Below are 11,123 nucleotides of genomic sequence, written 5' to 3' on the forward strand. Positions count from 1 at the left end.
TACTAACGTTACTGATCATCTTGATCTTGATCTATGTTGTAAAGAGTTCCCCTCTAATCTCCTTTACAGTTTTTGAGATATTTTATGACATTTTACAACCCACTTCGGACACCCTATATATAACTTTAAAGACGTTCTTCTCAGCCTTAGTCTTAGCCATGTGTATCTTTAACTTATAAAATATCTCAGTAACTATAAGAAAGAACGCTGTCTGATTTCAAGTATATATTAAAAATAAACCCTTCATACACAATATACATTTATCAAGATCAAGATAATAAATAAATAAATAAATTCGTGATCCGTGTACGCGTGTACTATGTACGTTTTTTGTAAAGAATTATCCAAGATATTCCCAATGATCCCAAATTGATTTGCAAGTCTATCATTATTTATATTTTATGGGTTTACTAAAAAAGAATATTAACCAATTTATCGTTTCACATATAAAAATAACGATATTACACAGATATTGTTTTTATCAAATATTGAAATACACGGCATTCTGTACGAGACCATACATTTTATGTATACAGATTGTACGAACATGATGACTAGCATTTTTTATATAAATTGACAGTTATCTTTTTTTTTTAATCCTGTATAATCCAAGCATACTTTTTATTATTTGAAGCTATAAGTATAAAATAACATTATTTTGAATAATATTATTTTGTACTATTTTTGCAATGGTACGCAGGGAATTAAGGAAACTGTTATAATACCGAAAAAAATATTATTTCAAGTTGTCTTCTAGAGAATAATGATTAAATTTTTTTTTTTTTTTTTTTTGTAATAGATAATTTTGCCCAAAAATAAAATCAAAAGAATAACAGCGTATTATGTCAATTACTCATTGTTTATAGAACAAGGCGTACGTTAAAAAATGCTATAGTAATTGGGTTATAGAGGGTCGAAGAAATACAGCGTTCATCACTTTGCATACTACAATAGATTAGCTTTCTCTTTCTCTCTCTTTTCCTTTCTTTTTTCTTTCCTTCCTCTTCTCATTTTCTCCTCTACCTCTTCTTTCCTTTCCCATTTCTTTCCCTCTTTTCCTCTCCTTCCTCTTCACCCTTTCCCTCTCCTTCTTTCCCTTTCACTTTTGCTCTTTTCCTCGTCCTGTTCTTCCTCTTTCTCTTTTCCTCTGTTTCCTATACATTTTTATAATTATAACGCATTATTTGCAATATTTATTAAAAACGTATAGCAAAATATGATTTGCGCGTTAAATAAAAGTTGTATTTTATTGTAAAATATTGTGTACGAGCTGTTATATTAGCCAGAAAGGAAACCAAACTTTTATGTATTTAGTATCTCGCCGTAACGAATGCTGTCTGTAGATTTTATAATATTTATATTACTCGTTTCTTATCTTTTTCTCGCGTGTAAGACTATGAAAAAGAAAGCAACTCGCGCGAGATATACATGTAATATTGTATTTTTTATTTTACCCATTTGGTGAAATAAGTTAATATATATTTCCTTGTGTAGAACTATATTAATAAATATAAAAGAAGAGCCCACACGTACTTATTGCACTTTTATTTTTGTCTTGAAACACGTTATTGTTTGTTTAAAATAAAAGCATTAATTTAAGATAATTTTTTATCAATTTTATATATATATATATTAGATTATATTGATATAATATTTGTTACGAAATAATTCAAATTATATATACGGCATATTAAATTTTGCGACACCCGGTATGACATTTTGTCAAATTGAAAATGGCTGCCTTCGCATCAACATCACATCACTTTTCGATTCACCAATGGGCGCGTTCAGCAGAGAAAACTGTTCGGTAGCAATCGAACGTGATTGGCTCTTACTTTTAGAACCAACAAATCAACGTCGAGTGTTGACAAGACAGTAACTGAGCGCTTTCTCTGTCGAACGCGGCCCAATGGGCGCGTTCAGGAGACACGACCGTTGAGTAGCAATCGAACGTGATTGGCTCTTACTTCTAGAACCAACAAATCAATGTCGAGCGTTGACAAGACGATGCTCAACAGTTGTGTTTCCCGAACGCGCCCATTGATTTCACTTATATGAGACTAATTAGTCGTTTTAGCGATCTAGTTATCTAGTATAATGTATAGAGGTTCGTGGTGAAAAGTACATGCGTAGAAAAACTCTAATCGACATTGGTTGAAAATAAAATATAAAGAGAATTTTCCGCACACATTGCGATTGCGATTCATATCGAATTATTTTATTTACGCGCATTGGAGATTCTTACATTTGTATTCCTCGTTCACATTGTTTATTTACGTTATATATTATTATATTTTATCACAACTTTTCTCACGTATGTCAACTCATGCGTATATAAAAGTTTCGATACTTGCGAATCATTTATTTCTTATATTATTTCACACATTGCGGTAATGGAAATGACAAGAACAACATTAAACATAGAATTATTTCAATATTTGTTACTATTATCTATATATGATCCATAGTAAAACCGCAAATTTTTTTAATTTTTATTAAGACATTAAGATATTGATGTTGGATAATTATTATGGAGAATAAAAATAGTAACAATTTTATTAGTTATGTGGAATTGGAAGAGCACAAGATGCAGGTAATCGTAATTATATTTATCTATGTAAATATTTCGACTCTTGCAATTGATATATATATATATATATTTTTTTTTGTATATATGCGTGAGCTCATTCAAATGTCTTAATTTATGAGATTAGAACAAATCAAATGTCTCTAATCAACATTCTCTGCAGACTTTTAGCACCAGTCGACGTAATTCGTTAATTGAAAATAGTATAAAGCTATTACCAGGAGAAGTTCTTATTGCCGAAGCGCAAAGTGTCCTTATGTTTTCACCTGTCAGTGATCTAAAACAAGGTATATCTGGTATTTTGTCAGTGACTAATTTCAAACTTACATTTATTACCAGCGATGACTCAAACGGGGAGGTAACAATCATTAATTTTATAATTATTTATTATTAAAGGACCAATGTCTAAGGATAACTTATAAAATATTAAATAATCTCTATTATAGGATACTACTCATCAACAAAATCATTTATATGGATATACTGATACATGTTTGACAAATATCGATGAGATCTATATAATGGTAGGTGATAAGAAAAGAAAGCTAGTCTCTGGAAATACAGTACCATCAAAAGTAAAAGGAATATTTATTATTTGCAAAGTGAGTTTTTTTTTTCATTTTATGATATAACAAGCTAATGTAAATTAACTCAATTTCAATTAATATTAAGATATTACGCCATAAATGAAAAATATAAATAAATATCAAAATTTAGTTTTCTTTATGTGTATTACTTGACAATTATTTTGAAATTAAAGCAATTTTATTAAATATCAGCCGCATACGATTGTAATATGACTTTTGTATACGTATTATATTATAACTTACAGAATCTAAGGACATGGTCTTTTTCTTTTAAATTTTCACCTATTGGACATGGTAAGAATCTCTTGACCGCATTACTACATCATGCTTTTCCTAGCAGACACCAGCTATTGTTTGCCTATGATTACAAGTTAGTATCATATACTAAGCATAGAATATACAATTGGATTACAATTGAAAGAAAGAATTTCCTGGTTGAAATAATTTTATAGCAATTTACATATTTGTATGAAAAAATTAAAATTTTTGAGAAATTACAATTTTTTATAAATTTGTAGAAATTCATAAGTTATAACGAATTGTAAAAAATATTTACAAATTTTTATAAGTTTTTAGAACTTTGTACAAACATTTTTATGAGCAATGTAATAAGTTGTAGAAATTGTTATAACTAAACTATATAATGTAGTTGTAGAAAATCAAACTATTTATATAAAGTTATAAAAAATTACAAACGTAGCCCAAATCGTAGAAAAAATCTAAAAAATTCTAATTATAACAAAAAAAATTATACTTTTTGCATAATTTTCGCATGAAAAGTTATAAAATTATTTTCACCAGGATTCACAAGAAATTTTATATAATATTTAGCTTATAATTAATTTTTGTTTCATTCATATTATAGGGAGGCTTATTATAGTAGCCTTGATAAAAATGTTCAGTTATTTCGAGATATTTTGGATTGGCAAAATGAATTGAATAGAATACTTTGTAGCGATGAAATAAGGAAAGGTTGGAGGTTATCCATGGTTAATGCCAAATTTCAACTTTGTCCTAGGTAGCTTGATCATCTGTCTTGCATTGAACATATTTATATAATTACATTTATAATATTTAAAACACAAAATTTTTTAAAATTTTTGTTATGTATTGTTTATTTGCAGTTTGTCACAATACATAGTTGTGCCTGCATCTGTGACTGATAGCCAGTTGACAGATGCAGCTCAACATTTTCAAGGTAATAGACCACCAATATGGTCCTGGACAAATTCACATGGTGCAGCATTAGTAAAAATGTCTGAATTGGTGCCAACGATAACAGAGAGAATACAGGAAAATATTATGTTTGAAAATGTTCGTAAAAGCCATCCTCAAAAGATGCCGCCAGTTGTTATTGAATTGAATAAAGAAATTAATGTTAAGTTAATAGCAGCAAGTTTTACTAAATTTATTAGCTTATGTGCACCAGGTAAAATTTAAATTACATTGTCTAAATGTGTGATTTTTTGAAGTTTCTAAATATAGTTTAATAATATATTATATATATATATATATATATATATATATATATATATAATGTATGTGCATGTATTTATATGTATATGTGTATATATTTCAGAAAATATCAGACAATTCTGGATTCAAGATAATAATTTTTATTCATTGTTAGAGAATACAAAATGGCTTAAATATATATCGTATTGTCTACAAAAAGCAGTTGAAGTCTGTGAACGTCTTAATTTAGGAATTTCTGTCATCTTACAAGGTAGAGCTTAAAATAATGCAGTATTATGATAGAAACAATTTTTGTATTATTAATAATGATAATGAATATTGTAATAAAATAATAATAATAATAATAATAATAATAATAATATATATATGTTAACATGCAAAACACTAACATTGTATGAAAAAACTAATATTTTGCTAAATGAAGATAGTGATTTAAGATATGAAACTAATGATCTATAACAGAAATCTTTTTTAGAAGGTGCTGGTAGAGATTTATGCTGTGTTATATCAAGTTTAGCACAACTGTTATTAGATCCTCACTTCCGTACTATAACTGGTTTTCAATCATTATTACAAAAAGAATGGATTGCTGGAGGCCATCCATTTTGTGATAGATTAGGTCATATCGTTAAATCTAATTCAGGAAAGGTATTCATAATATCACATTTATTTTTATAAACGCTTCAGAGCCTTAAAACATTTTAACTAACAAATTATTTTTTATTAATATAGTCTCCATTATTTCTTTTATACCTCGATTGCGTTTGGCAATCATATCAACAATATCCAACAGAATTTGAATTTACGGAAACATACTTGACCACATTATGGGATGCAGCACACATTTCTATTTTTGACACCTTTATTTTCAACTGTGAAAGAGATCGAGCAGTGGCAGCTATGGTAATAAATATTGTTTATTTATTTAAATTTTTAATTATTCATTGCCAAAAATGTATTAGATTTATCACACAAATAACTATAATATTATGTCCTTACTTTTTCAGGATCCTAATACACCTCTTGTACTTCGTAGTGTTTGGGATTGGCGGGAGCAATTCAACGATCAAGATATATTGTTATTTTATAATCCTTTATTTATTTCTCATAGTATCAAGAAGATAGAAAATAGGACAGTTATAAAACCTTTACACGCTATTTCCAGTTTAGAACTTTGGACGCAATGTTATTTTCGTTGGATACCAACACTTGAGATTCATAATGGTGGGCAAAGACATATCGAATTTTATATTAGATTATTACAAAATAACATCAATCAACTTGAAATAAATATAAACGATAATCGTGGTTCACCCGTAGATACCGATAAGATCGGTATCTATTCCCTTCATACGAATATTGATAGCTTTTACCCCTTTAGTAATAAAAGATCGAAAAATACTATTAGTGCACCAATTATGAACAATTCAATCTTTTTAACAGAGAGCTTATTAGATACACAATCATTAATAACTACAACCGACTGATAGAATGCTGTTTTAATATGATTCATAATGTACCTGATTACATTCCCTTTCCTTTTAGTTGTGGATAGTGCAAAATAAATTTTCAAATAATTTTTCTTAGTGTGATAAAAATAGAAACAAAATAAATGTTATTTTGAATATTATTAGTGTCTTTATTGATTTTTTTATAAGCTTTAGTTTTTGAAATATTGGAACAGACCGTAATCAAAGAGAAGGGTGGTGTTTTTAAAGGTACATTAAATTGATATTTAAATTGTATAGATTTTTTGAAGAACAATATAAATTTCTATCATAAAATAGAAATCTTATAATGTATTGAAAAACTCACGTCTCATTATTGAAAGTAACAAATCTTTTCTTACTAAGTATAATAAAAATATTTATTTATGACAATTTACATATTTCTATAAGCTCTCTTAATAACGGGTATTATGGCAGCATGTTGAATGATTTAAAAAAATAATTAAAATAGTGTACAAAATATTTGTATATAAATCTCAATACGAGAATAAAAAAGATAATACTTTTATTTTACAAATTAATAAATAAAGTTTATAGTTAGAGCAAAATTTGTTTTATTGAGGCTACTTTTAATAAGTTTAATAAATAATATTTGAGAAAAAGACATGGAGCAAAGAGAAAAAGGGGGAAGAATATATTATAATTATTTCCAAAATAATATATTTTAAAAGAGAGAGAAATATAAAACACAATTATATAACAATAGACATGTTTATAGATTTCTTAGAAAGCAAAACATTATCTTTTGTGTTTAGTCGTTTTCAGAATTTTCAAGTATTCAGAATTTATAAATAGAATAATGTGTGTGTATGTGTGTTTTTATCATTCTCCCTTATTCTTATCATTAATAAATTATATATTATATTATCCTTAACAAATAATTAAACAACTGCAATATTTTTTCTTTTATACTTCCAATCTGAAATTAAGTTATTCAGAAGTTCAAGCACAGGCTTTTCACATTTTCTCTTTTTTTTCTTTTATAGATTTTCTCTTGACATAAAACATTATACTAAAGGTTGACTAAATATTACAACTAATAAATATATAGTAAATGTATCCCCAGTGATGCCACTTATCAATCAAAGAATACATTATAAATAAATATATTTGTTTTTTATCTAGATTGTTTGTATAAAGATTTAATCCTTGATTAGATTCTAATATTCTGCTAGTAATAACGTTATATATATTTTTTATTTAATAATAATATCTATTGTGTATAATGTAAATAAATATCAATTTTTAGTATTATATAGTAATGTGCATCAGAATATAATTTGTCTCATTATTCTGTACATAAAAATATTACGGTAAGATTATCGAAAACTGAACATTTTACGAAATATTTCATTTTTTATATCAAAATATGTCAGATTAAAATATAAAATAACTCAAAAAGTACTTAATGAAAAAATACTTTATTATAGTGTTTTGGAAAGCTCTCGATGTCAGCTACAAGAATACTAAATAAAAAATGGGGGTTTCCATTTAAGATTTTAAAGTTGACCTTCACATGACCTTCAAATGATTTTCCAAGGTCAAACCAATGGTACCATCTTATAGCCCCCTTGAAACCAAACAACTTTAGTCTGAAACATTTTTCTCTTCCGGGCTTGGTTTTTGAGATATTTGCCTGAGGAGATTAAAATGGAACACTCTGTATACTGTATCAGTGATGCGCAGGCGCAGAGCCTTATCCCCTCTATTGGTGAGCCGATAAGCCGGCCGGAAATCGGAAATCGGAAACCAAAATTTGTTCTGTTATCACTGCATTCTGCATATCGAGGATTGTCACGTTGCACTTGCTCTATATACGTCATTCAGAGAAATGATAGGTTGTAATTATTTGATATATTAATAGAAATCTGTACTATATATCCCTTGAGAAACGGAAATCTATTAAGAAATAAAGAATATATCAGAACAAAGTAAAAGGTATTTATATATTGTGTGATATTGTTTAACAAGATTGCACCGATTGCAATTGAGCATAAATATTAAATTTATTTAACTTTTACGTTTTTTTCTATTTCTGCATTTGAAATGAATTATTGTGTATAATATTCCGTTTTGCTTTCTTCTAGCTTGGAAAAGAACAAGACAGAATAAGTAAAGTATATAAAATTTGTAATTAAAACTCTGCTAGATTTTATTTAAGATAGTATTTTTTTTATTAAAAAGTAATTTATAGGAACTCGAATATTTTATGAATAGATTAAATTTTCTATAAAAAATTGATTTTATATCAAGAACATGGCATGCCAAGAAGGATTCCAAGAAGATGAGGAAATAAGTATAAAAGTAAAGCTTTTGAAATTACACTGCCCATTTACTTGGGAAATGCAAGACAGTACGATAAAGCATTCCATAATGTACATCAATAACTGTAATATAGATCATGATACAATTGAAGATGAAACATCTTGTCCTTTAGAACTGTTGATAAAATCTTTGTTTAAATGTTATAAAGCTGTAGTAAGTGCAGATCATGATGAAGCAAAAAAAAATATTACAAAAGCAGAAGATGTTTTAATGAATATTCAACAAGGGTATGATGCATAATATTTATTTTAAAGTTTCTTGTTTTTTTTTCCTTTTTTACTATTATTATATTAAGAATTATTGTAGGCAAGAGTTATGTCGAATATCAAGGGCAATCGAACATGTTTTTTATGCAACTAAATGTTTTTTTTTATATGAATCTGAAGAAGATTCTACTCTATTAGAAGAGATCTTGAAAAATATTGATGATACAGAAAAATTCAATAATGAAGAACTTGGTGCCCTATATGGATGTCAAAGTGTTGTATGGTCGTCTTTAAATGATTACGGTGTAAAAAAAGCGATTGATATCGCTAAGAAAGCAATAGAAAAAAATCAAGATTGTGCATTATGGCATTTTATTCTTGGAAAGAATCTCAGGCGTCAAAGGCGTTCAATAAATGTGTCATCTGAGGTATCAGATATGGAAAGAAAACATTTTGAAATAGCATATGCTATTTCTAAGAATGATGTATTTGGAATTTATTATTTACAAATGCGTATGGAAAGTTTTTATAAATTCAGGAGAGGAAGAGAACATCATATGAGAAAAATTAATAATGAAAAACAAGTGTTACAAATCGCCAAGGAAATTGTTAAAACTAAACCAACGAATTATAGAGTTCTGCTAAAGTTAGCTCTTATGTTTCTACGCGCAAATGTTTCAGATGAAACATTGTTAGCGAAAGAATGTCTAGATGCTGTAAAACAAATAACACCAAGTAATACTACATATATGCATTATACTGCAATGTTATACCAGCAGTGTGGAGATTATAAGGTTAGTATAATAAACAAATGGTAACATAAGTCAGTTTAATAACATAATGATGATATTAATTTTATTATATCATTGCAAAAAAATTCATAAGAAGAGATAACATTAAATTTGGATTTTTAAAATCTATTTAAAAGATTATAAGAATAATAAGAGTAATATTAATAAATAAATATTAATAAATAAATACAAGCTATATAATTTAGTCATATATTATACAAGAATTATTATTTCAGTAACTATTAAATCAAAACCAATCATTTCATCCAGAATCATTAAATGTTAGTACTCTAGAGAAATATACTCTTACACCAATATCTATCTTGTATATATATGCAGTTATTCATTTATTAATACTACATTAGATAGTTTTAATAACCAGTTACTTTCTTCTTTCTTGCAAAAGAGGAAAAAATTATATATATATGGTGTATTTTTAGGGAGCTATAAAATATTTCAAAAAGGCTGCCGAAGGTAACAACTTTGTAGCAGAACTTTCTTATGTACAATTTGGTTGGGAGACCGGAGAAATGGAACCTTTGCCGCATTTATTGCGAATGTCGAAGAAATATGAACATCTAGTCAAAGAGCGACAAATTGCTCTCAATTTAGCTATTGCAGTTGCTTATTTTTCTCTCCATAACAATATAAAAAATGCAGCAGAATATTTTTTAAAGGCTCTTACAATAGATCCACGGAATAATAAGTTTAAGGTTTATATTGAAATATATACAGGGTGGACCAGTAACTCTTGCCATCTCGAATATCGTTTTATATATATATATATAAAATTGACCTTGAGATCTCCGAAGCGCCGCCACCTTGACGAACTGTGTTACCACCATTCGATGGCCCCTTTGAAACTAAAAAACTTTTGTAGGAAAAAATTTTTCGCCTAACTGTTCTAGACTCGAGGATATTCGAGGTGGCAAGAGTTACTGGTCCACCCTGTATAATCTCTTATATTTGTATATAAAACGTTACAAAAAGGATTCAGGTTTTAATAGGATAAATCTCATAAAATCGAGTAAAAAGAATTTGGTGAAAACATGGATCGAAAAATCAAATCTATTAGAATTAAGAGCATTTTTCAATGAATTTATTACCTTGTATCTTATATAAAATCCTGAACTTTTTTTAAAGTTATAAATATACACATACATATATGTATGTATATATTATACCAAATATACATAGATATGCATTAATAATATAGAAATTATTACACAATAATAGATCATGAAATATTTTCGAAATAATTAAAACTCTATTTTTGTTTTAGACATACTACAAATATCTTGATTTTAATACTCTCAGTATTTCATCTTTTTTAAACGATCAATTTTGCCCTCTACTCGAGAGAAAAAATTTTCGAGAGACGAGTCAAAAAATAAAAGATCTTTTGAATGTAAGGAATGTAACTACCGATGATGTAACCGATTTATCAGAAGAATTTGGAAATCTTTGTGCAAATGACAAAACAGTACAGCCTGAATTAAATATTTAGTTCCAAATAATGGTTGCCGAAACATTGCACTGTTTTAATTATATTTTAATGCAATACTTTATTATTGATTTGTTGCAATACTTTATTATTAATTCGGTGCAATACTATGTTATTATTTTAACTTTGTCACACAATT

General features: G+C 27.4%; 2 protein-coding genes across 6 annotated transcripts; both read left to right on the forward strand.

The window, feature by feature from the left end:
- The first annotated feature begins 2,071 nt into the window (after nucleotides 1-2,071).
- On the forward strand, nucleotides 2,072-6,943 carry LOC138941050 (myotubularin-related protein 10-B). 2 transcript variants are annotated; one of them, XM_070310349.1, is made up of 10 exons: nucleotides 2,072-2,593; nucleotides 2,751-2,945; nucleotides 3,034-3,189; nucleotides 3,420-3,544; nucleotides 4,040-4,192; nucleotides 4,299-4,603; nucleotides 4,754-4,900; nucleotides 5,129-5,298; nucleotides 5,383-5,553; nucleotides 5,658-6,943. In XM_070310349.1, exons 1-10 carry the CDS (start codon nucleotides 2,531-2,533, stop codon nucleotides 6,135-6,137), a joined length of 1,965 nt encoding a protein of 654 aa, XP_070166450.1. In that variant the 5' UTR covers nucleotides 2,072-2,530; the 3' UTR covers nucleotides 6,138-6,943. The 2 variants fall into 2 exon arrangements, with proteins under 2 accessions (XP_070166450.1, XP_070166449.1); XM_070310348.1 differs by having other exon boundaries at nucleotides 2,073-2,593; nucleotides 5,126-5,298.
- An 850-nt stretch (nucleotides 6,944-7,793) lies between these two features.
- LOC138941102 (uncharacterized) lies at nucleotides 7,794-11,113 on the forward strand. Of its 4 annotated transcripts, none has more exons than XM_070310460.1 (6): nucleotides 7,794-8,096; nucleotides 8,246-8,275; nucleotides 8,412-8,710; nucleotides 8,790-9,483; nucleotides 9,921-10,193; nucleotides 10,763-11,113. In XM_070310460.1, exons 3-6 carry the CDS (start codon nucleotides 8,415-8,417, stop codon nucleotides 10,985-10,987), a joined length of 1,488 nt encoding a protein of 495 aa, XP_070166561.1. In that variant the 5' UTR covers nucleotides 7,794-8,096; nucleotides 8,246-8,275; nucleotides 8,412-8,414; the 3' UTR covers nucleotides 10,988-11,113. The 4 variants fall into 4 exon arrangements, with proteins under 4 accessions (XP_070166561.1, XP_070166559.1, XP_070166560.1 ...); XM_070310458.1 differs by having other exon boundaries at nucleotides 8,246-8,270; nucleotides 8,353-8,710; XM_070310459.1 differs by having other exon boundaries at nucleotides 8,246-8,270; nucleotides 8,376-8,710.
- The last annotated feature ends 10 nt before the right edge of the window (nucleotides 11,114-11,123 follow it).

The sequence above is a fragment of the Polyergus mexicanus genome, unplaced genomic scaffold (assembly GCF_030449975.1).
Source record: "Polyergus mexicanus isolate NDT 795.1 unplaced genomic scaffold, iyPolMexi1.0 SCAF_18, whole genome shotgun sequence".
In the NCBI taxonomy this organism is placed as follows: Eukaryota; Metazoa; Arthropoda; class Insecta; order Hymenoptera; family Formicidae; genus Polyergus; species Polyergus mexicanus.

Excerpts from the sequence above, each read along its gene's own strand:
- LOC138941050 (XM_070310348.1), top strand. The coding sequence starts at position 2,531 with ATGGAGAATAAAAATAGTAACAATTTTATTAGTTATGTGGAATTGGAA. Across the intron at positions 3,545-4,039 it reads TTGTTTGCCTATGATTACAA|GGAGGCTTATTATAGTAGCC; the intron begins GTTAGTATCATA and ends TTCATATTATAG. Across the intron at positions 5,554-5,657 it reads ATCGAGCAGTGGCAGCTATG|GATCCTAATACACCTCTTGT; the intron begins GTAATAAATATT and ends TTACTTTTTCAG.
- LOC138941102 (XM_070310460.1), top strand. The coding sequence starts at position 8,415 with ATGGCATGCCAAGAAGGATTCCAAGAAGATGAGGAAATAAGTATAAAA. Across the intron at positions 9,484-9,920 it reads AGCAGTGTGGAGATTATAAG|GGAGCTATAAAATATTTCAA; the intron begins GTTAGTATAATA and ends GTGTATTTTTAG. Across the intron at positions 10,194-10,762 it reads CACGGAATAATAAGTTTAAG|ACATACTACAAATATCTTGA; the intron begins GTTTATATTGAA and ends TTTTTGTTTTAG.